At 42.2% G+C, this 26,882-nt stretch overlaps 1 protein-coding gene across 4 annotated transcripts in view; it reads right to left on the bottom strand.

Annotated features, from left to right (window-relative positions):
- The window catches only part of TRAFD1 (TRAF-type zinc finger domain containing 1), a 44,994-nt gene that overhangs the window by 4,612 nt on the left and 13,500 nt on the right, over positions 1-26,882 (bottom strand). For all 4 annotated transcript variants that reach the window (XM_056536604.1, XM_056536609.1, XM_056536597.1 and 1 more), the window contains exons 2-9: positions 25,932-25,985; positions 20,180-20,315; positions 18,978-19,031; positions 15,171-15,564; positions 12,812-13,099; positions 12,540-12,610; positions 7,406-7,582; positions 6,223-6,364 (exon numbers count right to left, since the gene is read on the bottom strand). In XM_056536604.1, coding sequence (XP_056392579.1) covers positions 6,223-6,364; positions 7,406-7,582; positions 12,540-12,610; positions 12,812-13,099; positions 15,171-15,564; positions 18,978-19,031; positions 20,180-20,315; positions 25,932-25,975 — 1,306 coding nt within the window. In that variant the 5' untranslated portion in view covers positions 25,976-25,985. The remainder of the gene's footprint in view (positions 1-6,222; positions 6,365-7,405; positions 7,583-12,539; positions 12,611-12,811; positions 13,100-15,170; positions 15,565-18,977; positions 19,032-20,179; positions 20,316-25,931; positions 25,986-26,882) is intronic.

The raw sequence follows: 26,882 nt of genomic DNA, 5'->3' as shown, positions 1-26,882 counted from the left end.
CTCTATTCAGTGGGTCGATACGATGACTATACCCATAATTACATAGCTTTAGTATTACTTTACAAATTATATAAAAATATATATATTTTTTTAAAGAAGTATACTTAAAATTGCCCTATTTTGACCCCTATAACACTTTTTCTGTCTTTGGTGCTGTATGAGGTCTCTTTCTTTTGAGCCGTGATTTGCAGTTTTTAGCCGTACCACTTTTGCGTATGCATGACTTTTTGTTCAAGTTTTTTCTGAGATGTGTTGTGTCCAAAAATCGGAAATTTGTACTTTGCTATTGTTTTGCATTAATAGTTACTAGTTCACCGTAAGGGATAAATAATGTTATATCTTAAAGAGTACCTGTCATCAACTAAACTTTCCCTGATCCCCCTCCCCATCTGTCCCTTACTCTAACTATGCCGATCCCTGTGTTTATTGAGGTTTAAAACGCTGTGGAAATACCTTTTTTTATCCCTCTTCATTAGCTCAGGAGCACTGTCTTTCTGAGGGGTGGAAGGAGGCGGGTCCTGGCAGGCATGATGTCACATGAAGCCTGGCCGGGACTCTGCTTCTGCCAGTCTTCCTGTATGCTGCTCTCCCGCTGCAGCAGTGTTTCCCAACCAGGGTACCTCCAGCTGTTGCAAAACTACAACTCCCAGCATGCCCAGACAGCCAACAGCTGTCCGGGCATGCTGGGAGTTGTAGTTTTGTAACAGCTGGAGGCACCCTGGTTGGGAAACACTGCTCTGCAGTGAGCATACAGACTAAGTACAGGGGAGGGACGGCAGCCTCTGTCTCTCTCTCTCTCTCCTGTGTCTCTCTGCACTAAAAAGTCAATGCTGAGAACCAGGGGTGGTGGGAGCAATTACAGAGGCAGTAATTAAGATGAATGTCGGGGGGGGGGGGGGGGGGCACAGAGCAGGGAGTGCAGTGAGATAATACAATGTATAAGATAACGTGTGGTAAGGGGCATGGAGAACACAGAGCAGGGGGGAGGGGGAGGTGACTGGCCTCTGTTATATGAGAGGCATGTGCAGGCTTGTAGCTCACAGTGCTGCTCCAGGCTGGGAGCGAGTCCTGAGCTGAGAGTATGGAACTTCCTGTGGAAGGACCAGTGCCCTTTCAGCATTAGTCCTAAAGCTGTACACTTACTATGAAAAGCATAGGAAGCTGCCAGCAGACCAGGCATAGAAGAGAGACCCCTAGTGGCCAAAAGTATAAAATGAAAAACTGGTATGAATATTAATATTTTTTAATGAAGATATATTACAATATGTCTTCATTAATGATTATGAACAGCATATTAAAAGTTTTTGTTGATGACAGGTACTCTTTAACAGATTGGACAATTCAGCATGCAGCGATATCAGATGTTTAATTTTATTTTTTATTAAAAAAAAAATGGGGAAAGGGGGAGGTTTTAAGTTTTTATATTCAGATTATTTTTTTCACATATTTTAACTCCTTAAGGACGCAGGGCGTACCTGTATGTCCTGCTCTCGCTGTGACCCCGTGTCATATCGGGTCTGATGGCTAATAGCGGACATCACCGATCGCAGTGATGTGCGCTATTAACCTTTTAGACGGGGTGATCAAAGTTGATCGCCGCATCTAATGTAAAAAAAAAAAAAAAAAAAGCATTCCTGGCTGCTCAGGCGGGCCGATCGCAGTGAAAACGCAATGTCCCGATCAGCTAGGATGCATCAGGGAGGTCCCTTACCTGCTTCCTGCACGTACGATCAGCGATTGATTGCTCTAAGCCAGAGATCCAGGCTTGAGCAATTGACCGCCGGAAAAAAAAAAAAATGTATAAATGTGATTTAACCCCTTCCCTAATAAAAGTTTGAATCACCCCACTTGACCTATTGAAAAAAAAAACTATGTAAATAAAAATAAATATAAACATATGTGGTATCACCACGTGCGTAAATGTCCAAACTATAAAAATATATCATTAATTAAACCGCACAACCAATGGCGTACGCGTAAAAAAAATAAATCAACAATTGCGTATTTTTCGTGACTTTTTATACACTAAAAAATGTATAATAAGTGATCATTAAGTCCGGTCAAAACAAAAATGGTACCGATAAAAACTTAAGATCACAAAAGAAAAAAAATGAGGGGAAAAAAAAATAAAATGTATAGGGGTTAGAAGATGACACTTTTAAACATATTAATTTTTGTGCATGTACCGTATTTATCGGCATATAACACGCATTTTTTAGGCTAAAATTTTTAGCCTAAAGTCTATGTGCGTGTCATACGCTGATAAGCCGCTGCAGTTCAATGATTTTTAAATCAATGAACTGCAGTGGCTTTTGCAGGTGCAGAGACTTGCGTCCCTGCCGGCTTCTCTCCCCCTGGCTATCGGTGCCGCTGCTCCTTTTCTCCCCCTGGCTATCGGTGCCGCTGCCCCATTTCCGGTGCAGATAGCCAGGGGGAGAGAAGCAGCGCCGGCAATGGGGCAGCGGCGCCGACAGACAGGGGGAGAGAAGGGGCAGCGGCACCCATTGCTGGCGCCGCTGCCCCGTTGCCTCATCCATCCCCGGTTGTATAATTACCTGTTGCCGGGGTCGGGTCCGCGCTGCTTCAGGCCTCCGGTGTGCTGCGTCGTTGCTATGCGCTGCACGGCGTGGCGCAATGACGAGTGACGTTACTAGTCATTGCGTCTCGCAACGAATAGCAACGACGCAGGGGACGCCACACCGGAGGCCTGAAGCAGGGTGGACCCGACCCCTGCAACAAGTAATTAAACACCCGGGGATGGGGGAGGCAACGGGGCAGCGGCGCCGGCAATGGGTGCCGCTGCCCCTGTCTGTCTGCATCGCTGCCCCATTGCCGGCGCCGCTTCTCTCCACCTGGATATCGGCGTCGGCAATGGGGTAGCGGCACCGATAGCCAGGGGGAGAGAAGGGGCAGTGGCACCGATAGCCAGGGGGGAGAGAAGGGGCAGCGGTGCCGATAGCCGGGGGGAGGGGGGGAGAAGCGGGAGCAGCAGGGCTCTAGACCCCAGGAAAGGCAGGGGGAGAGAAGCGGGCAGCGGCGGCCTCTCTCCCCCTGCCTTTCTTGGGGGCTTCTGCGGGGTCAGAAACAGTGTATCGGGGTATATCATGTTATAGGCCGGTGTGTGGTATACCCCGATAAATACGGTAGTTATGATTTTTTTTAGAAGCCAGACAAAAATCAAAACTATATAAGTAGGGTATGATTTTAATCGTATGGACCTACAAAATAAAGAGAAGGTGTCATTTTCACGGAAAAATTGATGCAGTGTGTAGAAACGGAAGCACCCAAAAGTTACAAAATGGCGTTTGTTCAATTTTGTCACACAATGATTTTATTTTTTGGTTTCTCTGTACATTTTTGGGTAAAATGACTGATGCCATTACAAAGTAGAATTGGTGGAAATTTTGTTGGAAAATTTTAAGGGTTATGATTTTTAAAAGGTAAGGAGGAAAAAACTAAAATGCAAAAACTAAAAATGTTGAGTCCTTAAACCCCTTAACGACCATGGACATAAGTGTACGTCCTGGTTTGGCAGGACTTCCCGCACCAGGATGTACATTTACATCCTGTGTATGACCGCTAGGATCGGAACAGTGCTCGCGTCATACACGGCAGGTTCCGGCTGCTAGTAGCAGCCGGGGACCCGCTGGTAATGGCCGTTAACCCAGATACAGATCACGGCACTTTGAATGGATGATCGGATCGCCCGCAGTGCTGCTGCGGCAATCCGATCATCCAGCATGGCGGCTGGAGGTCCCTTCACCTGGCTCCGGCAGTCTCCCGGGGTCTTCTACTCTGGTCTGAGATCGAGCAGACCAGAGCAGAAGATCACCAATAATACTGATCGGTGCTATACATAGCACTGCACAGTATTAGCAATCAAATGATTGCTATAGATAGTCCCCTATGGGGACATAAAAAGTGTAAAATAAAAGTTGAAAAATGTAAAAAAAAAAAAAAAAAAAAAAAAAATTTCAAAATCCCCTCCCCCAATAAAAATGAAAATTATCAGTTTTTCCCATTCTACCCCCAAAAAGCGTACATTTTTTTTATAAACATATTTGGTATCGCCGCGTGCATAAATGTCCGTACTATCAAAATATAATGTTAATTATTCCATACGGTGAATGGCCTAAATGTAAAAAATAAAAAATAAAATTTAAAAAAAAAAGTCCAAAAATGCAGCTTTTTTTGTCACATTTTATAAAAAATAAATTTTAATTAAAAAAGATTTAAAAGTTTTATATGCGCAAATGTGGTATCGATAAAAAGTACAGATGACGGCGCAAAAAAATGAGCCCTCATACTGCCCTATATACGGAAAAATGAAAAAGTTATAGGTGGTCAAAATAGGGCAATTTAAGATTACTGATTTTGTACAAAAAGTTTTAGATTTTTTTTAAGCGGTAAAAAAATATAAAAGTATCTAGCCATGGGTATCATTTTAATCGTGTTGACCCACAGAATAAAGAACACGCCATTTTTACCGTAAAATGTATAGTGTGAAAACAAAACCCTCCAAAATGTTCAAACTTTTGGTTTTCATTTAAATTTCCTCCCTAAAAAAATTTGTTTGGGGTTTGCCGTACATTTTATGGTAAACTGAGAGGTTTCATTACAAAGTACAATTGGTCACGCAAAAAATAAATAAATAAATAAATAAAAAAACAGCCCTTATATGGGTCTGTAGATGGAAATATAAAGGAGTTATGGATTTAGAAGGCCAGGAGAAAAAAACGAAAAAACGCAAAAATAAAAATTGGCCTGGTCCTTAAGGTTAAAATGGGCTTGGTCCTTAAGGGGTTAAATCCCCATAAGGGCTATTATAAGCAATCATTAGACTGTATTTACTGAACAAGACTATGCTTTTATATAGCATAGCTCAGTGTGATGGTCATCTGCTAGTAAAGTCTGTGATTGTGGTGCCACCTGTATAAAAGGACTCTGGCTGCCAGGGAAAATGTTTGAACCCCTGTAGTCCTGTTGTGGGAGTGCCAGTCTGCAGGTAAAATATGCCGTTCCTGTCAGAAAACTTAAATGCCACGATTGCGGCATTTAATGAGGTTACCGACAAACTTCACCGTGAATGTTCATGTTGGTCACTTTATAGAGTTACTGTACACATACATGTATGTTGCTGTGCGCTAATAACCATGCAGCGGCAACATACATGTACGTTGCATGTCCTCTAGGGGTAAGAATACCACATCCACTAGTGCAGAAAGCAGTTATTGTCTGTTTTAACTGTCTGTAGTATATGCATACTCTACTGGGATCACACATAATAGTTTGGTCAAGAACTCAGAAAAAGATGCAAATCTTTCTATTCTTCTAACTTTCTATAGTTTTAATTAATGTTGGTTTCAGCCTAATAGTTTTAATTAATGTTGGTTTCAGCCTAAGGATCCAATAGGCATCCAGGCATTGTCTACCTATCCTATCAAAGTATTATTGTGAATTTTCTAAAATGAATTACCATCCCAAATAATACCATGATAGAGAAGCACAACCAGATTGTGCAGCAAAGTTCCAGCTCAACTTCTGCACTGTCTGTAGAGTGCCAAGAGATCTAGCCAAGCCAGCTGAGGAAGGGTCCAGAAAACGCCTTTAACTTTTTGTTTTGTTGCCTTTGAATTTCAGTATTCGTCATCACATTATGCATGAAGCACCAAGGATACCCAAGTACACACAAGTGTATTTCCAGCACCCCCATTGAGAATTCAGAGTGTGTGCCAATTCCACACTCCATGCAGTGTAGATTCAGAGCCCTGTTCTAGAGATTGTGGGGGGGGGCCCACATGTACTCCAAAATAGTACCAATACAAACGTGTGATTGCTGTATAAAAAAACTAAAAAAAAATAAAAAAAAATCACTGAACTGCTGTTAACAGAGCAGTAGCTTGGGCAAGATGGCTTCCCCCCCATAATCCTACACAGAAAGGAAAATTACAATGAAATATAAACAAAGTAAAAGGAGAAGAGGAATATGTTCCATTATCTGGTTTTAATTTGTGAAAATAAAATGTAATAGATAAATTCCATTTAAGCCTGAGGAGCTCAGTGTGAAAATCTTCGAGCAGTACAAAAGGGGCTCAGGCTCCATGGTTTTGCTAATTTATGGTGGCCTGAGAGCAATGACCCCATTAGCATCTGCAATATCTGACTTGTCAGAAGATGATTTAAGGTCAATTTTCCTTTTAAATTATTTTGTATGCAACAAACCTGTTCTGGGACCATGTAACTGGGAAGCTGTTGGCCCAGTATTACTCCTGTGATCTTCTTCAGCTGGGGAGACATCATCAGCAAAAGTTGGAGTAGAAAACTGAGATGTTTTCTCAGAGTTTGGACCCATGTCACACTGATCCTATGATAAACGAGTAGTAGCAATTATTAGATGGATCTATGCATTTGTATTAACAAAATACTAGTACATGGTACCAGATTACACCCCCATGCAGATTTTATAAAACTAAATGCAAAAACAACTCTATGCTAAGAGGTTTCACACTATTTCTGCTGGCTACTTGTACTGGCTTATTCCCCAATGAGTAGAGTAGAACCACTGGCTTAAGAGTCTTCTTATGCTGCTCGTAAGGCCTGCTGGTTTAAAGTAACAACTATTTAGGGTTTTAAACTGTCGGTAACCATATGCCATGCTAAACAGGGTGTGTGATCTGCAGGCATCACAATATAGAGCAGGAAGAACTTAGATTGATATATAGTTTTGACGAATAAGAATTAGTAGAACCAAAACTGATGACAGCCTTATAAATACAGAGATAACAGACAGGAGTAAGTGCTGTCATGTGATTGGCCAAACAAATAAGGGAATAGGCTATAACATTACAATTTTGGAATATAAAGGTTTAAGTGGACAATGTAAAAAAAAAAAATGTAAATTGTCGTCAGGTACAATTTAATGAATTATTTTTACGTAATTGTGACCAAAAAATTGTTCTGGGTAAATTCCCCTGACTGGATGAGGAGGCACCCCTCTCCCTCATTCCCCGCTTGTTCATTTTAGTGAACAGACAAAAGGGAAATGATCTGTTTTAGGCTGCATTCACATCTCGTTTTTACAATACGGGTGCTGGATCCGGCTGGGGGAGAGGGCAAACCCCTCCCCAGCCGGATCTGGCACCCATAATGTTAAAACGTGATGTGAATGAAGCCTTACACACAGTTATGCAAGAGCTTGTTCCTGCTGTCAACATATATATGACTATGTGATAGAGGTCGCCTGTTTTCACTGATTAATAGCCCATCATTGTTTACTTGTTGTTAGTCCTACGTATGTTTTTTGAGTCATGGATTATAATTGTTATGGTAGTATAGAGCATTTTCATTCTCTGTCCTGTAACTATTTACATACTGTAGTAGGCGCAGATTTTTACAATGCAGGTACCTGATGGTGAAACAGGATATCCCCTTCCATTAAAACACCACAGAATTCACATGGAATGAGCACACTCTGAGGATTGTGAGAAGGAGGGGAGGATGATCTGAGAATTTCATCAAAGTCCAGCGGAGGACTGGGAGAACATCGTCTATCTGAGGAAGAAACACTGGGCCTGCAACCAGACTGCAAAAATAAAGAAAAAAAAACAAATAATTTTATTAGAGTTGTTTATTAACAAATGTGTAACTTTAATATACATTTTTAAGTTAAAGATCTCTATCTGTAGATGGCATTTATTTGTGCGTACTGTATGTCCTCTCCTGACCTGAGATCACACTGCATCAAGTTCTCCACAGACTTGAACGAAAATTTTAAGTTATGCCAAGAAATGCAATAATGCTAAGTGTGTATATACAGCATAAATGACACAAACTGTAGGAATATATAAATCATTTCTGCATTTTATGGAGCACTAAAAATTGATGAGTAAGCAGAAAATCACATAAAAGGAAGTTAGAAATAGAAATTCACATTTTCTTATATTTAGCAATGACTGAAGTTCATATTGGTTTAAAGGTGTTATCCCCCATAAGGTGATTTTAGTAACTACCTGGCAGACAGTAATGGACATACTTAGGAAGGATCTGCGCTTGTCTTGGGGCTAAATGGCTATGTTGTGAGAGTACCATTATACTGTGGCTAGCTTTTTGTGAACTGGTATTTTCCTCCCTCCCACACATCCGCCACCCCACCCATTTAAACATAAATGAGCTGCATCCATTCAAAGACCTGTATTTTTCAACCAGGGTGCCTACAGCTGTTACATCAGTTGCAGATTGATCTCTCTCCCACCAAGCGATTGCTCCACCCATTGAAGCAGACAGGCTCCCTGTCATCAGCTGACTAGTGAGTCAGGTCTCGGCTGCATTGCAACCTGGGAAAAATCTGAGACAACAGCAGTCATTTTGTATGCTGTTAAAAATAAATATGGGAGTGAAAAATCACAGAAGAATTGGGAGAAAACAGTCACACACACAGGTACAGACACTATATTATGAACTACACTAACTTTACAGCCCCTGTAGCATAGTCAAATAAAAAAAAATTCCCAGAATACCCCTTTAACCACTTAGGGGCCCAGGGCGTACAGGTATGCCTTCACTCCCTGGTACTTAAGGACCAAAGCCCGTGGGAATTTCAGTCATCGCCACGCGTCAAGCGGGGACCAGACCGGGGTGACTGCTGATATCTACCCCCCATGTCTGCAATCGCCGCAGATCACCGGTGAAACCACACCGGCGATTCCGGTCATACGGGTCACGTGTGACCCGATGACCTGGATATCCATTGGGGGGAGGGGGCGGGGGTAGAATACATTCCCAATCACCTCCTGTATCTATGGGGAGGTGGCGATTTCGTCACCCCCCAAGGAGAGCTGCTAATGGCCGGACCAATAGCAGCCGGCAGGGGAGGGGTTAATGTCCCCTTCTTGCAGTTCTGCTAGCCCACTGAGTTCAGTCAGCGGGCAGAGCTGTGAAAAGGAGCCAGGGATCCCCCCCTCTGCCGAGATCGGAGCCCCTCATGGTCCTTTAGTTTGGGTGAGTTTTTATGCAGGGACAGGTAGGAGGTGAAAAATAGAAAAAAAAGTCAAAAGAATTCCTCCCCCCGAATAGGTCCTCAAGGGTCCACCACAGTTTTTCAGCATGACCCGGGCCCTATAAGGGGTTCAGGGTGCTGCATTTGGCCCCCCTTTTTTTTGGTCTGCAGCTTTCCCCCCCCCCCCCCTCCCCATATAACGGTGTGTGATTTATAATTACACACCGTTATATATAAAAGTTACACCAAGCACACACACTACAAATTTCCCGCCAAATTTTTGGAGGCCTACGTTCCCTTCAGGGAGCTCTCGGTAGATGAGTCTCTTATCAGTTTTAAGGGGAGACTCATCTTCCGCCAGTATATTCCCTTGAAGCCGGCACGGTATGGCGTGAAACTCTACAAGCTCTGCGAGAGTACCTCCGGGTACACTTGCAAGTTTAGAGTATATGAGGGATGAGATTCCCGTATTGAACCCCCAGAATGTACCCCCACTCTGGGCATTAGCGGGAAAATAGTTTGGGACCATGCGGAAGAATCAGAGAAGCCTCCCTCTAAATTTTGTTCAGACACCTATGCCCAAGGGCGAGTCCCGTGCCCTTACCCATGAAAACCTGTTGCTGGTCAGGTATAAGGATAAGAGGGATGTCCTTATGCTGACCACTATTCATGGTAACGGCAGCTCACCTGTCCCTGTGCGAGGTACCACAACAACGGTCCTCAAGCCCGATTGTATTCTGGACTATACTACAATCGGCATATGGGGGGAGTTGATCTCTCTGATCAAATCCTCAAGCCATACAACGCCATGCGCAAAACACGGGTATGGTACAAAAAAGTTGCGGTCTACTTGGTACAGGTTGCCATGTACAACTCTTTTGTACTGTCCCAGCATGCTGGCAACACAGGGACTGATCTTTGGCGACCGGGAAAGAGCCGACCGGAGTTCGGCTGGGTTCACATCAAGTTTTTGCCATACTGTTTTCAAACAGTTTTTCTAAAGAAAACCATATGGCAAAAAAAAAAAACGGATGGAACAGTATGGGAAAAAATAAACCGTATGCGTTTTAAAACTGTATACTGTTTTTAAAAGTGCATACAGTTCCGTCTTTTTTTTTTTTTTTTTTTTAAACATACGTTTTTGAAAATTTTGTCCATTTTTAATGGGAGGGGTGTTGGGTGGGGACTTTAGGATGCAAATGTGCATGGGCAAAGTAAAAACCGTATACTGTTTACCGTATGGAACCGTATACATGTGCGTTTCCCATTGACGTCCATGTTTAAATTAAAAAAAAAAAAAAAAAGCGTATGCAGTTGCAGTACGGTTTTTAAACAGAGTAAAAATCGTGGTTGCCATACGGTTTTCTTGAGAAAAACTGATTGAAAACAGTATGGCAAAAACGTAATGTGAACCCAGCCTTCCCAAGGAACTAAAATTATAGGTCCCAGGCCAAAACTTTCCAGGTGAAGTCCCCCACACTGGAAAGAAGGGACGATCTCAGAAAAAAAGCAGAGTGTGTCACAAGAAGGGGATTCGGAAGGACACCACCACTCAATGTGACACTTGCCACGATCATCCGGGCCTCTGCATTAAAGACTGCTTCAGGAAGTATCACACTTTCATGCACTAAATTTTCCCTTTTCATTTTAATTTACAATAATTTGACCCCAATGACACCAGGTCCAGAGTACATTCCAAGTTTTAACCCCAGAAACCACTAAATTGCCCAAAAAAATGTTTAAAAAAAAAACCCTGATAAGACCTCTGGGGGTATTTTTTCCAAATATTGGGTCATGGGTCACTATCATCGGGGACTTTTTTATGTTGCCTCAAATGCGCAGAGCTCTCTCTCCACCTGAGCGGGGTGCGCATTTGAGGCAACAGGTTAGGGACGGCCACACGCATCACATTCCCAGAATGATGATTCAGAGCATAGGGTTTGGGGTGGGCAAATTTTTTAGTTTTGGCTATGCTCTGGGTCATCATTCTGGGAACATAACCTATTTTATTATTTTACGTTCCACTGTGCCCCATTTTAGTAATTTACCCCATGTAACGCTCCTTGAGGGGGGGGGGGGTCCCACTGTTCTTGCTCCATAGGCAGCTATGTAAATGCTCAAGGCCCTCTCCCGTGACCGGTGTGCAACTGCAGAGCTGTTTACGCCCAGATATGGAGGTATGTCCTTACTCCAAAGAAATGTATTTACAAATTTATGGTGATATTTTCTCCTGTTACCACTTGTGAAAATGAAAAATTTCGGGTAACCTCAGCATTTAAGTGTAAAAAATTTTTCCTTTTCACATCCCACTTTAACGAAAAGTCGTCAAACACCTGTGGTGTGTTAAGGCTCACTGTACCCCTTGTTATGTGCCTTGAGGGGTGTAGTTTCCAAAAAAGTATGCCATGTGTTTTCTTTTTTTTCTGTTCTGGCACCATAGGGGCTTCCTAAATGTGACATGCGCCCGCCGCCCCCAATTTCAGCAAAATTTGCATATGTGACTCCTTCTCTTCTGAGCATTGTAGTGCGCCCGCAGTGCATTTGACGTCCACACATGGGGTATTTCCATGCTCAGAAAAGATGGGGTTACAAATTTTGGGGGGCATTTTCTCCTATTACCCCTTGTAAAAATGTAAAATTTTGGGAAAAAACAGCATTTTAGTGAAAAAATAAAAAAAATTAAAATCCTTTACACATTCAACTTTATCGTCAAACACCTGTGGGGTATTAAGGCTCACTGTACCCCCAGTTACGTTCCTTGATGGATGTAGTTTCCAAAATAGTATGCAGTGTTTTTTTTTTTTTTTGCTGTTCTGGCACCATAGGGGCTTCTTAAATGGGACATGCCCCCCAAAAACCATTTCAGAAAAACTCACTCTCTAAAATCCCACTGTTGCTCCTTCCCTTCTGAGCCCTCTAGTGCACCCACAGAGCACTTTACATACATATGAGGTATTTCCTTACTCGAGAGAAATTGGGTTACAAATTTTAGGAAGATTTCTCTCCTTTTACCCCTTGTCAAAATTCAAAAACTGGGTCAACAAGAACATGCAAGTATAAAAAATGAAGATTTAGAATGTTCTCCTTCAATTTGCTGCTATTCCTGTGAAACACCTAAAGGGTTAACACATTTTTTTTTTAATGTCATTTTGAATACTTTGAGGGGTGCAGTTTTTATAATGGGGTCATTTATGGGGTATTTCTAATATGAAGGCCCTTCAAATCCACTTCAAAACTGAACGGGTCCCTGATAAATTTAGATTTTGAAAATTTTGTGAAAAAATTTTGAATTTTTCACCAAGAAATTATGCAAGTATCGATGAAATTTTACCACTAACATGAAGTAGAATATGTCACGAACAAACTCTCTCGGAATCAGAATGAAAGGTAAAAGCATCCCAGAGTTATTAATGCTTAAAGTGACAGTGGTCAGATGTGCAAAAAATGGCAGGGTCCTTAAGGTTAAAATGGGCTGGATCTTTAAGGGGTTAAGAAATGAAACCATAATAAAAAGTAACAAAGAAAGAAATGACAGGACATTTACCTGGTGTAAGATAAGATCCTCCTCAGGAAAGAGCTTTTCACAGAACTCACAGGGTAGTTGGATGGCGTCATCTGCAGAAACAAACATAGGGGTAAAACAATATAACCAACTTGATCTTAGCCGTGACTTTATGGAGTAAAAGTGTCAGAAACTTTCGTATATACATGTAAGGTTCCCTGACCGCTAACTGTACACACGTAAACCTCTGACATATAACATTACACACCATTTTGATGTTAGAGCCTAAAAATGTAGGTAAAAGTGCAACTTACCAGTAGGAGTGCTGGGGGAATTTAAGTGCATAGAGTCATCATTGGGGAGATAGTCAAGGTTACGTCGGCCCTGGGCATTGGCCTTCATTTTATTATCTTTATAGTATAAGTCATGCCAGAAGTCTTGGTTATTTTCAGTAAAGGGATCAGCAGGCTCTGGACCAGATTGTGTGTTCTGACGGTTCTGAGAGCGGAAATCACTGAATGCTTTAGGTGTTTCTTCCAAAAACTGATGAAGTAAATCCAGTGGACTATCTATGTTGAGATCCACATTAGGCTGTCCTCTCCCTAGAAAGAGAAAGATTTGCAGTTGGGAGAGAGTTTGTTAGTCCTGCCAAAAATCAGTGGATGCAGTAAGCTTACAATGGCATCTTTATTTGTTGTTCTCTGGTATTTCAGACATAGTAGAACGTTTTGGATGCCATTAATGGAAGTCTATGCATATTACAGTCGATTTATTGTAAATGTAACAGCTCCCAGATGCAGAAATCTGAGTCTTAACTGACTAACAGTATGACATAGAATATATTCAATACATGTTAGCAGACAGATAAAAGTGGAGGTATGAATACATAGAAACTACTTTTCATACTGCCAGGAAACATTTTAGAAAGGTCAGTAACTCTTCCTTGTTGGGGAGCGTTAGGTTGCACCATCTCAGATAAAAATAAAGGTGAAATTTTAGGAGATGAACCGGCCCACATACATAAGGCTGTGTTCACTATGGCATTGTAGCTTCCTTTGAAAATAAAAGCCACAAAACTGTGCCTGGCCCATTGCACGAGTGAAACCAGTGGAACCTGATAGCTCCCATTCACTTTTATAGTGGTGCTATTTTTTTAGTCGAATGTGACTCTACAAGCGAGGTTCAAAATTCCTCCACTCAGATGTAAACACAAGAGGTTAAGAAACTCAGCAACTTTCTAAGGCTGTGTTTAGAAATTTGCCTTAGAAAGTTTAGCAGTTTTTTTTACTTTTTAAGGACACAGCCCATTTTATTTTTACGTTTTAGTTTTTTTCCTCCACGCCTGCTAAAAATCATACCACTTTTATTTCCATCCACAAACCCATATGAGGGCTTGTTTTTTTGCGCGACCAACTGTACACCACTCCTTTTACTATATAATGTACAGCAAACCCCCCCCCAAAAAAAATTTTGTGGGAGGAAATTGAAAAGAAAATGGAAATTTTGCACATTTTGGAAGGTTTTGTTTTTTACACTGTACACTTGATGGTAAAAATTACGTTGTCATTATTCTGTGAGTCAATACCATTAAAATCATACCCATCTTTACATACTTTTCTATTATTGTACTGCTTTAAAAAAATTTAAAAAAAACACGAACTTTTTTTCACAAACTAAGTATGTTTAAAATTGGCAACAAATAATACTAAGAATTCTGGCACTCTGGGTCATGGATAACTGAGGCACACTGAACTGGTTTAGTTATAAATATAAGGATATTTTGTTATATTCAAATAATGAGACACTGGATGACTGGCGACTTGCAGGGCCCTTGCTCGCCACTTACAGGAGTACTCCGGTGCTTACACATCTTATCCCCTATCCAAAGGATAGGGAATAAGATGCCTGACCGCGGGAGTCCCGCCGCTGGGGACCCCCGTGATCTTGCACGCGGCACCCAGTTTGTAATCAGTCCCCGAAGCGTGTTCGCTACGGGTCTGATTACGAGCAACTACAGGGCCGGCGGCGTGACGTCACGCCTGCACCCCCGTGTGACGTCACGCTCTGCCCCTCAATGCAAGCCTATGGGAGGAGGCGTGACAGCTATCATGCCCCCTCCCGTAGGTTTGCATTGAGGGGCGGAGCGTGACGTCACACGGGGGCGCAGGCGTGACGTCACATGCCGCCCGCCCTGTGATCGCCCGTAATCAGTTATAGGGGTTCGGGACCGTCGTGGTGAAATCGCAGCGGTCCCGAACAGCCGGGATAGTTTCACTTTCGCTTCAGACGCAGCGGTCAGCTTTGATCGCCACGTCTGAAGGGTTAATACAGGGCATCACCGCGATCGGTGATGTCCTGTATTAGTCGCAGGTCCCGGCCGTTGATGGCCGCTGGGACCATCGCGATATGACGAGGCATATCGCGGGAGCCGGCGCAGGACGTAAAGTCCCTAAGGGGTTAAGTACCAGGGGACGAGGGCATACCTGTACGCCTTGTGTCCTTAAGTGGTTAACAATGGCAGCTCCAGTGTAGCTTTAAAAAAATGTTTTCCCTTTTAATGCTTCCCTAGAAAAGGCATGACAGTTGGTTTTATGTGTATACATTTAAAGTCAAAATCCAATTGAAATGATAGGATCATATGACTAAAATCTGTTTTCTCCATTGAAATCTCACCTCCGTTTTGTTCTCTCCGGGTGTTTTGGTTTAAGTCATCAAATTTCTTTGACGATTGGTTTAAAATGGATTTTCCATAAAATCTTTCTGGGACACTCCTCCGAGAATAAAAATTGTCTGCAATAGTACTTCTACTGTTCAGAGAAGATAGGGACGGCACCTCATAGTTTCTGTTGTCTGCCCAACTATGGACACTCGTTTGTTTCTTTTGCTGCTTTACTTTGCCACACACTGTTGGGTGGCCATTGAGGTCCTTTATCATTACACTGGAACCACACTTTTCACATGGTTCTGTCCTCGCTCCACAATAATCTTCATGGTTTCCTAGTTTATTAAAGGTCACTTCCAGATCACAAAACTGGCATTTGGCCATACGCAAGGGACAGGAAGATATCTATATATAAAAAACAAAATGAATAAAATAATTATTATTTTTTTAATTACAGTGAAATTTCCAATAATCACCTACTGTATTTAAAGTGAATCTGTCATTTCTAGATCGTGCTCAGGGCTCAAGTGTCAATGAGGCTGTGCTGAGCTTCCTTCCTTCACTCCATGACTAAATGACGTACAAGGCTCGGCTTTTAGCACAGTCCTGCACATCAACCTGTCAAGTAAGTGAAAGGTAAAGAAGGGAGGAAGCTCCTGAGCATGATTTATTACTGACAGATTCACTTTAACAATACTGCATTGAGCACAGCAGCTGAGAAAGGGTTTCTTATTTTATAGGTCATACTAGCCGAGTACCCGGCGTTGCCCGTTTTTTTCTTCCTCATCCTTGATGGGGAGGAAAATCAACAAAGGAGGAAGCTTTTGACTTCATATCCCATCCCCATATATTGTTGTCATATCCCAACCCCATATCCCGTCCCCATATCCCATCCTCATACCCCGACCTCCCATATGTGTACCAGATATTGAAATATCTCCAGCCGTACGGAAGTTATGTGGGAACATACATTTCCCATTAATTTGCATGGGACTTTAAACAAAAACCCTGACCCTCACAAATGGGGGTAGTTAAGGGTTAAATGAACTATCCTATATTTTAAGTGGACATATAAGTAACATGTGACCAAGTATTATCAAAATATCTCAAGCAGTTTGGAAGTTATGCAGTAACATATTTCCATTGACTTGTATGGGACTTTAAACATAAACCCCGCCCCTGGCAAATGGGGGAGAGTAAGGGTTAAAATACCTATCCTATGTTTGTTGTTGACATATAAGTAACATGTGTGCCAAGTTTCATGTTAATATCTTTGGCCGTTTGGGCGCGATGCTGGAACACACACACGATAGATAGATAGATATATAATTATCAATATATAAAAACCACAGAAGATATCTCATATTAAACAAGCTATACTAGAATACTTTGTGCAGAAAAGAGCACTGGCACACTGTTTTCTGTTTGCCTCTGTAGGCTAATAATTAAAGAGGTTACACTGTATATATTAAATCATACAACGTTCAGTATAGTTTACTTACCAGTTACAATATCTCTGCTTACTGTCACTTAATTGTACAATCACTGGTTACATTCAGGGGATCAAATTAATCTTAAATCCTCTAAACTAAACACATCAGAAGCAAGTTCCTCTCTATCTGTCCTCAACTCCAGGTTGATGGTTATTATCTCCACTCATAAGGAGCAAAGCAGAAAGTTTCAGAATTAAATGTTACTTATTGGCATCTATGGCAATACAACAAGTATATGCAAGTATCTACATTCTCATATGAGAAGTGAAGTCCCACTCAACCAATTACCGACTGAGGGGGGACACCATTGAAGCCAGTGATTGGCTGAGCTGGCTATCAATGCTGAGACTAGTATATGTCTCGGAAAGTGGGGGCCAGAGCATTCAGCAGGAAAAGTCAGGCCATGTTGGATAACCCCTTTAAAGGGGTTCTCCGGTGATTAGACATCTTATCCCCTATCCAAAGGATAGGGGATAAGATGCCTGATTGCGGGAGTCCCGCCGCTGGGGACCCCCGTGATCTTGCACGCGGCACCCCGTTTGTAATCAGTCCCCGGAGCGTGTTCGCTTCGGGTCTGATTTCCGGCGACTATAGGGCGGGCGGCGTGTGACGTCACCCCCCCCCCCCGCCCCCGTGTGACTCAATGCAAGCCTACGGGAGACGGCGTGATAGCTGTCACGCCCCCTCCCATAGACTTGCATTGAGGGGCGGAACGTAACGTCACACGCCGCCCGTCCTGTAGTCACCGGTAATCAGACCTGGAGCGAACACGCTCCGGGGACTGATTACAAACGGGGTGCCACGTGCATGATCACGGGGGTCCCCAGCGGCGGGACTCCCGCAATCAGGCATCTTATCCCCTATCCTTTGGATAGGGGATAAGATGTCTAAGCACCGGAGAACCCCTTTAAGCCATCCAGTTTTAAAGCCCCTTAGTTTCAGTTCACACTTCCTTGTTTTTTGCTGCAGCAGATTTTGTTATTCATTGAAGTCAATGGGCAGCAAAAATAATGGACAGGTAAAATGACCTGTAGGGTGTATTTACACACACAGTATCCTGTGCAAATCTGATGCTGCAGATTTAAAGGGGTACTCCCTGTGGAAAACTTTTTTTTTTTTTTTTTAGATCAACTGGCTACAGAAAATTGAACAGATCTGTAAATTACTTCTATTAAAAAAATCTTAATCCTTTCAGTACTTATCAGCTGCTGTATGCGCCACAGAAAGTTGAGCTGTTCTTTTATATCTGACCACAGTGCTCTCTACTGACACCTCTGTCTGTGTCAGGAACTGTCCAGAGAAGGAGCAAATCCTCATAGCAAACCTCTCTGGACAGTTCCTGACACGAACAGACGTGTCAGCAGAGAGCACTGTGGTCAGACTAAAAAGAACTACACAACTTCCTCTGTAGTATACAACAGCTGATAAGTAATGGAAGGATTAAGATTTTTTAATGTTAGTTATTTACAAATCTGTTTAACTTTCTGGCACCAGTTGATTTGAACCGGAGTACCCCTTTAAAGCTATGCTCAAACCTTTAGTTTACATTGAAATCTGCAGCATAAAATATGTGAGGAATACTGTGTGTGAATACACTCTTAAGGTCTATTCATACATACAGTATCCTGTACATATTTGATGCTGCAGCTGTCAATGTAAACTAAATGCTTGAGCATAGGTTTAAATCTGCAGCAACAATCATTTGCACAGGCCCGTATGTGTGAACAGACCCCTCAATCTATAAAAAGCTAGACAGGGCTATAAGGCTGCCAGTGTGCTGTCAGGCTGACATATTACTTGCCATACAAAACTACGCCTTCGGAATTTTTTTTTTTTTTTTAAATCTTACAAAATTAACCAGTAAAAAAAAAAAATATTTATTTTTATCTTTTTCACAATTCTTAAAGGTTTTTTTTGTGATGGCGTGTCTGGAGTCGGCAACTGGCAATCACACTAATCCTTATAGAAGAAATAGTGACTGTGGAAAGCTAGGTGTTTTTTTGTTTTATCATGACTGTCAGTAAGGAGTGGACGTACAAGGCGGAGTACGGAGTGATTTTTACCAAGCCCTGTGCACTAACTATACGTTTGACCATTGCAGTCATGCTAGAAAACCAGAAATAGATTTGCTTATTTGTACTGATCATGGCTTTTTAAAATACAGCTTTCTCACAAGTGCCTACAATGCATAAAGATTATGCTTATGAGACATTCATACACACAGTGATGTCAATATTACAAGACTTTTGTTATAAAACCATAAACAACCATCAGAATAATGCATTATGCAGATAAAATATAAAGATAAGGAAAGAATAAACTGACCTCGTGTTCCTCCTGTGCACACTTCTCCATGGTCATGTTACATTTGCAAGTCACCTGCAATATATACAGAAATTATCTAACTAATAGGACAGATGTTTATGCCCAGTTATGTTACAGTGTGTTACATAGTTTATTCAATACACAAATTGTTATTGTTTGCACAGGGAAGGGGGTCTGTCTTGTTTCAGTCACTGTTTTTAAAAAGCTCCAGTATCTGAACCCTAACCTGCATGTCCGTCAGCCTCCGAATGGAAACACTGAGGGGGAGATTTATCAAAGCTTGTGCAGAGGAACAATTGCCCAATGGCAACCACATTCCAGCTTTTTTTCTGTTTTAAAGGCCTGATTGGTTGCTATGGGCAACTGCTCAACTGTTCCTTTGCACAAGATTTGATAAACCCCCTCCCCTGCACTGACAGAAAGAGCCTTTAAAGTGGATCGGTCATTAAAGTATGCTCCACTTTCTGATCAGTGGGGGTCTGACTTCTACAACCCCAACACATAGTGGGTATAGAGGTGAAGTGCTGGTGTAGTGAGTTCCATTCTGTGTTTTCATACATAGCGGCGGTTCTTGGCATGTGGCTGTGTAGTTCTTCACATAGCTAGATGCCCACTGTGTTTTGGATGAGTTCCAAGTCACCGCTCTAGGTTGAGGATCTGCTCTAAATTAGGTAATACGTGCATGGAGAGAAAAATCACACACTGACACAAGACTAGGTCAAAATCGTTCTCTCGGATTTATTGTATTGTGTACACACAAGATATATCCTTCAGTAGGGTGTAGCACATTGTGTAAGCATTCTAATTGGTTAGCAGACTACGTTACATAAGCATTGCATCATATTTTCTGTGCCAAGCAGGGTGGTCACACAGGGCGTGATACAGGATGCAACCACCATCTTAGAAGAATGATCTTCATTTTGTATCTATTATCCATAACAATGGCACGGTATAGGGTATCCCCACTATCTGCAGGAGTCCAAGAGGTCAAACCTCAAATATAAACAGATGGCACATCCTAGTGATATGTCATCACTTTGACATAAGAATGACCCTTTAAGTATATATTAATTTAAGGTTAAACACACACAATGTAACCTTTTCATATAAATATCTCAATAACTATTCTTTCCTCTGAGCCAAAATTAATAAATTTGCAGTACTAAATCACATCAGTAAAAACTACTCCCAACATTTCTTACCGGGACATGTTCACTGGCATAGTGATCCTCCATGTCACTTTTGGGAATGGGCTCTTTGCACAGCTTGCACATGGAGATATTTCTCTTGCAGTGGATCTCATGGATGGTAAAGTTATCCACGGGAATGTCACGTTTACTAGGTAAACCATACAAAAAGAAAAATAAATCGCTGATTTAGATTTGACTTGTCAACTCATTTCCTTCAATCCCAAATCCTTAAAAAGGGAATTCTCATTTCAATTACTGTAGTTAAAAAGGAATCTGTCATCAGGATCACCAGCACTAACCTGTTGGTACAGGCTTGAAGTACAGGTGACACTGATAAAAATGATACTTACTGGTCCTCGCCTGTTCTCTACATGTGCAATGGCCACAGACGTTTTGCTACATTTGAGCTCCATTCTGCAGAAGAGGAGGCTCCGCACAAAGGAGGAGGAGGAGTTACAATGAAGCCGTCCGGAGGTCAACGTGCACCAGGGCATTAGAAACGCATCAAGCAGGATCATTAGCATATACCAAATAATGGAGTTTACAGAAACTGAAGTACAGAGCAAAGATTGGCAAGTATGATTTTCATCAGTGTCTCCCGCACTACAAGCCTGTACCAACAGATTAGTACAGGTGATACTGATGACAGATTCCCTTTAACCCCTTCATGACCCAGCCCATTTTCACCTTCAGGACCCGGCCATTTTTTGAAAATCTGACCACTGGCACTTTAAACATTAATAACTCTGGAATGCTTTTACTTATCATTCTGATTCCGATTGTTTTTTCGTGACATATTCTACTTTATGTTATTGGTAAAATTTCACTGATATTTGCATCCTTTCATGGTAAAAGATCTAAAAATTTCATGAAAATTTAGAAAATTTAGCATTTTTCTAACTTTGAAAGTCTCTGCTTGAAAGGAAAATGGATATTCCAAATAAATTACATATTGATTCACATATACAATATGTCTACTTTTTGTTTGCATAAAAAAATTGACAAGTTTTTACTTTTGGAAGACACCAGAGGGCTTCAAAGTTCCGCAGCAATTTTCCAATTTTTCTCAAGATTTTCAAAATCGTAATTTTTCAGGGCCCAGTTCAGGTTGGAAGTGGATTTTAAGGGTCTTCATATTAGAAATACCCCATAAATGACCCCATTATAAAAACTGCACCCCCCAAAGTATTCAAAATGACATTCAGTAAGTGTTTTAACCCTTTAGGTGTTTCACAGGAATAGCAGCAAAGTGAAGGAGAAAATTCTAACTCTTCATTTTTTACACTCGCATTTTCTTGTAGACCCAATTTTTGAATTTTTACAAGGGGTAAAAGGAGAGAAATCACCCTAAAATTTGTAACCCAATTTCTCTCAAGTAAGGAAATACCTCATATGCGTATGTAAAGTGTTCGGCGGGCGCAGTAGAGGGCTCAGAAGGGAAGGAGCGACAATGGGATTTTGGACAGTGAGTTTTTCTGAAAGGGTTTTGGGGGGCATGTCCCATTTAGGAAACCCCTATGGTGCCAGAACAGTGGACCCCCCCCCCCCCACATGTGACCCCATTTTGGAAACTATACCCCTCATGGAATTTAATAAGGGGTGCAGTGAGCATTTACACCCCACTGGCGTTTGACAGATATTTGAAACAGTGGACTGTGCAAATCAAAAATTTTATTTTTCATTTTCACAGACCACTGTTCCAAAAATCTGTCATACACCAGTGGGGTGTAAATGCTCACTGCACCCCTTATTACATTCCGTGAGGGGTGTAGTTTCCAAAATGGGGTCACATATGGATATTTATTGTTTTGCGTTTGTCAGAACTGCTGTAACAATCAGCCACCCCTGTGCAAATCGCCTCAAATGAACATGGCGCACTCTCCCTTCTGGGCCTTGTTGTGCGCCCCCAGAGCACTTTGCGCCCACATATGGGGTATTTCCGTACTCGGGAGAAATTGCATTACAAATTTAGAGGGTCTTTTTTCCCTTTTACCTCTTGTGAAAATGAAGAGTATAGGGCAACACCAGCATGTCAGTGTAAAAAAATTAATTTTTTTACACTAACATGCTGGTGTAGACCCCAACTTCACCTTTTCATAAGGGGTTAAAGAAGAAAAAGCCCCACAAAATTTGTAAGGCAATTTCTCCCGAGTACGGCGATACCCCATATGTGCACCAAAACTGTTGCCCTGAAATACGACAGGGCTCCAAAGTGAGAGAGCGCCAGGCGCATTTGAGGCCTGAATTAGGGATTTGCATAGGGATGGACATTGGGACTCACTGGCATAGAATACCCCTAACAGGGTGCCTCCAGCTGTTGCAAAACTCCCAGCATGCCTGGACAGTCAATGGCTGTCCGGCAACACTGGTTGTTATTTTGCAACAGCTGGAGGCTCCGTTTTGGAAACAGTAGCGTACCAGACGTTTTTCATTTTTTGGGGAGGGGGGGCTGTGTAGGGGTATGTGTATATGTAGTGTTTTTTACTTTTTATTTTAGGTTAGTGTAGTGTTTTTAGGGTACAGTCACATGGGCAGAGGTTCACAGCAAGTTTGCCGCTGGAAGTTTGAGCTGCAGCGCAAAATTTGCGCCATCGCAAACTTGCAGCACTCACTGTAAACCTCCGCCCATGTGAGTGTACCCTGTACATTCACATTGGGGGGGAGGGGGCAAACATCCAGCTGTTGCAAACTCCGAGCATGCCCTTTGGCTGTCCGTGCATGCTGGGAGTTGTAGTTTTGCAACAGCTGGAACACTGGTTTGGAAACACTAAGTTAAGTAATAAACTTTCAAGTGTTTTGCAACCAAACTTAGTGTTTCCAAACCAGTGTGCCTCCAGCTGTTGCAAAACTACAACTCCCAGCATGCATGGTCTGTCAGTGCATGCTGGGAGTTATAGTTTTGCAACAATTGCAACAGCTGGAGGCACTGAGGTAGGAAACGGACAATGTTTCCCAACTAGTGTGCCTCCAGTTGTTGCAAAACTACAACTCCCAGCATGCCCAGACTGAAGGATCAGATGTTGCCGAACTACAACTTCCAGCATGCTTGGGCAGTCTGGGCATGCTGGGAGTTGTAGTTTTGCAACATCTGGAGGTCCACAGTTTGGAGACCACTGTATAATGGTCTCCAATCTGTGCTCTTCCAGATGTTAGAGAACTACAACTCCCAGCATGCCTGGACAGACTGAGCATGCTGAGATTTGTAGTTTTGCAACATCTGGAAGAGCACAGATTGGAGACCATTATACAGTGGTCTCCAAACTGAGGACCTCCAGATGTTGCAAAACTACAACTCCCAGCATGCCCAGAAAGCCAAAGGCTGTCTGGGCATGCTGGGAGTTGCAGTTTTGAAACTCCCAGAGGCAGCAGTGAGATCGCTTTACGGCGATCTCACTGCTGCCAAAGAAGATGCCGCACTGCTGCCGGAAACTCACCTCCGGGACGCAGCGCCGCCGGGACCGCCTGGAGGACGCCGCTCGCGCCGGGACCGCTCGGGACACCGCTCGGACAGGTAAGTGACGCCAGGGGAAAGGTCAGGGACACTTAGCAGAGCGGTGTGTGTCCCGATCCCCGTGATCGGGACTCACACACCGCGCTGCTAAGTATTCTGATAGCGAAACGCTGCTATCAACTAGTCAGATTTGACCAGCTGATAGCAGCGATCGCTAAGGGTGGGGGATGAAACCCCCCGTGGTCGCATGGTAAGATGGCTGGCTATCAGTGATAGCCACCATCTTTCCGGGCGCTGCGGGATGCGCGAGTAGCGGCAAAAATGTTCATGACGTACCTGTATGTCATGGGTCGGGAACACCTTGCCACCCATGACAAACAGGTATGTCATAGGTCGGGAAGGGGTTAAACTTGTAGGGCACGTCATATTTTTGTAAATACTGTTGTGGAGCAAATTTGCTTCCTACACTAGATATTCTTGGTCCTTTCCTCTGCTTCTAGATTGGAGTGGTAGTCTGTAACCTAGGGAATGAGCTGTCAACAAGGCGAGGAAAAGAGCAAAAATATCCGGAGGAGGAGGCAAATTTCTTGAATAAAATTTATTTGAAAAAAATATTTAACTTTACATGCTCTACAAGTTTACCTATATTAGTTGAATTGGAAATAATCCTTAAATTCCCATAAGATTTCAAGTTACTCATACCCATCTGGTTCCCTTTAAAGGGTACCTTTCATCAAAAAAACTTTTGATATATTATAGATTCATGTATGCAGAATCACTTTCCAATAGCATGTTATTAAAAAATATGCTTCTTTCTATTTAATTTTCCAATTTGTAAAAGTGACCACTAGGGGTCTCCCTACCAGTCCTTTTTTATAGATTTCAGACTCATGCTGGAGTCCTAAATCTCAGACTGTATCCGGAACACACACAAACTCACCACTGCTCACTGCCAGGGAGCAATGTTGCGCTTGTCTGTGTCCCGGATGCAGTCTGAGATTTCGGACTCCTGCACGAGTCTGAAATCTATAAAAAAAAAAAAAAAAAAAAAAGGACTGGTAGGGAGACCCCTAGTGGTCATTTTTTCAAAGTGGAAAACTAAATAGAAAGAAGCATATTTTTTTATAACATGCTATTGGAAAGTTATTCTGCATACATTAATCTATAATATATCAAAAGTTTTTTTGATGAAAGGTACCCTTTAACTATTATCTTAAAGATCACTTTCAGTATTTCCCTAAATAAAACACAAAAATTCTTTCTAGTCTAGACAGTTTCACCAAGGAGCAGTGACCGAACCTGGGCCAGGCCCTATGCAGGCAGCACTTGGCACACATTAGCTGTTACAAGTGTTTTATGTCTGCATGTCAGAAGGTCACTGAGTGTATATGAGGGCTCGTTTTTTGTGGGACAATTTGTCTTTTTTAACGGTGTCATCATGGGGTACATAGGATTCTTTAAAGGAGTACTCCGTTCCCTTGCTTTCGGTGCTCCGCTCCCCAGCGTCTGGAAGTTATTGTTCCAAACGATGTGTGTGCAGGCTTCCTTGTTCAGGGCCTCCCCTCGTGACTTCACGCCCCCCCCTTCCCATAGACTTTCGTTGAGGGGGCGGGCGTGACGTCACGAGGGGCGGCCCTGAACACGGAAGCCCGCACACACATCGTTTGGAACAATAACTTCCGGACGCTGGGGAGAGGAGCTCCGAAAGCAAGGGAACGGAGTACCCCTTTAATCGCTGTTTTTGTTTAAAGGGGGGGGGGGTCTCTACACTTTCTAATGCAGACTAAGTAAGGGAGAAAAAGACTGGTGACATCCAGTTGTTAATTTATTCAAAAATATCCATGAGCATTAAGAGGAACAACATAAAGCAGAGTTATGAAGAAATATGTTCCAGAGTTGTTTCACATAGGGGAAATAAGCCTTTCCTAACACAGATATATCAGAAGGGTTGTCTTTAACCTCTTCCTGACATACCTGGATGCTGAGCAGCTCCACACAGGGTGGCTGTAGACTGGCTACTGCAGTCGACACCCCACTTGCCATGTTGCTCATAGTTACTGTTCACCATACAGGAATTTCTGTAATTGTGGCAAAGCAGCAAACCTACTGCAGTAAAAATAAGTGATGTCTCTACTGTGATTATGAAAATCCCCATATAAAACAAAAGTGTTAAAAAATAAATAAAATATAAGTCTCAGCACTTCTAGATAGCTTTGGCAAGGCATTTATTTATGAGTTATTACATGGCATCAGAACCTATCCCTGTGTCCTCCGCCCATAACAAATAAACAGCTATTATGCTATATTACTCACCAGTTTCCACACAGCAGTGTCTCCTGCTCGGCACTGGAAGCCATGTCAGCGATTCTAAAGAAAACACCTCAGTTACTATCACTTTCATTTCTTGTTAAAGGGATACTTCAGCCCCAATACATCTTATCCCCAGATCACGGGGGTCCCGCCGCTGGGGACCCCTGCAATCTGTCATTCAGCACCCACCTTTGCGAGCTCTCTGCAGCGCTGGAGGCTACGAGTGTGCAGCGTGACGACCACGGGGCCGGAGTGTTGTGACGTCACGACTCTGCCACAGTGTCATGTCACGCCCCGCCCCCTCAACGCAAGTCTATGGGAGGGGGCGTCATGCCCCCTCCCATAAACTTGCATTGAGGGGGTGGGTTGTGACATCACGATACTCCGGCTCCTGATACAGAGTGTACTGTCTGGCTCTATAGTTTTTATTAGGAGTCTTAACATAAACGTTAATGCAATAAACATAAAACAAACAGACAAAATGACACACAAGTTATCTCATAGACAGTCACAAAGTAATGTATAGTACATTGAGGAATAACGAGTCCAAGGTAAGTTATTCACACAAATATAGAAAATGCACAATATCTAAGACAAATACATTATTACAGTATGCTAGAATAATAAAAGTATAGTATATGTTCAAAGACAATTATGTGGTACAATAAGGTAAATGAGCCCATTGAGACCATCTAGATTAAAATAAGGAATAAGAGACCTTTTTCAAATGGATTCGTTTTACATTAAAAAAATTATATAACATAAAAAGCAATCCTCTTGTTTGTAAATATATATATATATATATATATATATATATATATATATATATATATATATATATATATATATATACACATATATATTTGCCTTACGTAAGATTGGCAATCAAGTTATAGAAGTCATAATGCAAAAGAGAAGCCTGCAAGATAAGGGATTTTTTCTGAATGTTAAGGA

This window comes from Hyla sarda, chromosome 1, assembly GCF_029499605.1.
Source record: "Hyla sarda isolate aHylSar1 chromosome 1, aHylSar1.hap1, whole genome shotgun sequence".
NCBI classification, from domain to species: Eukaryota; Metazoa; Chordata; class Amphibia; order Anura; family Hylidae; genus Hyla; species Hyla sarda.
The sequence above is the reverse complement of the archived record's forward strand: the minus strand, read 5'-3'. Positions and strand labels throughout refer to the sequence as shown.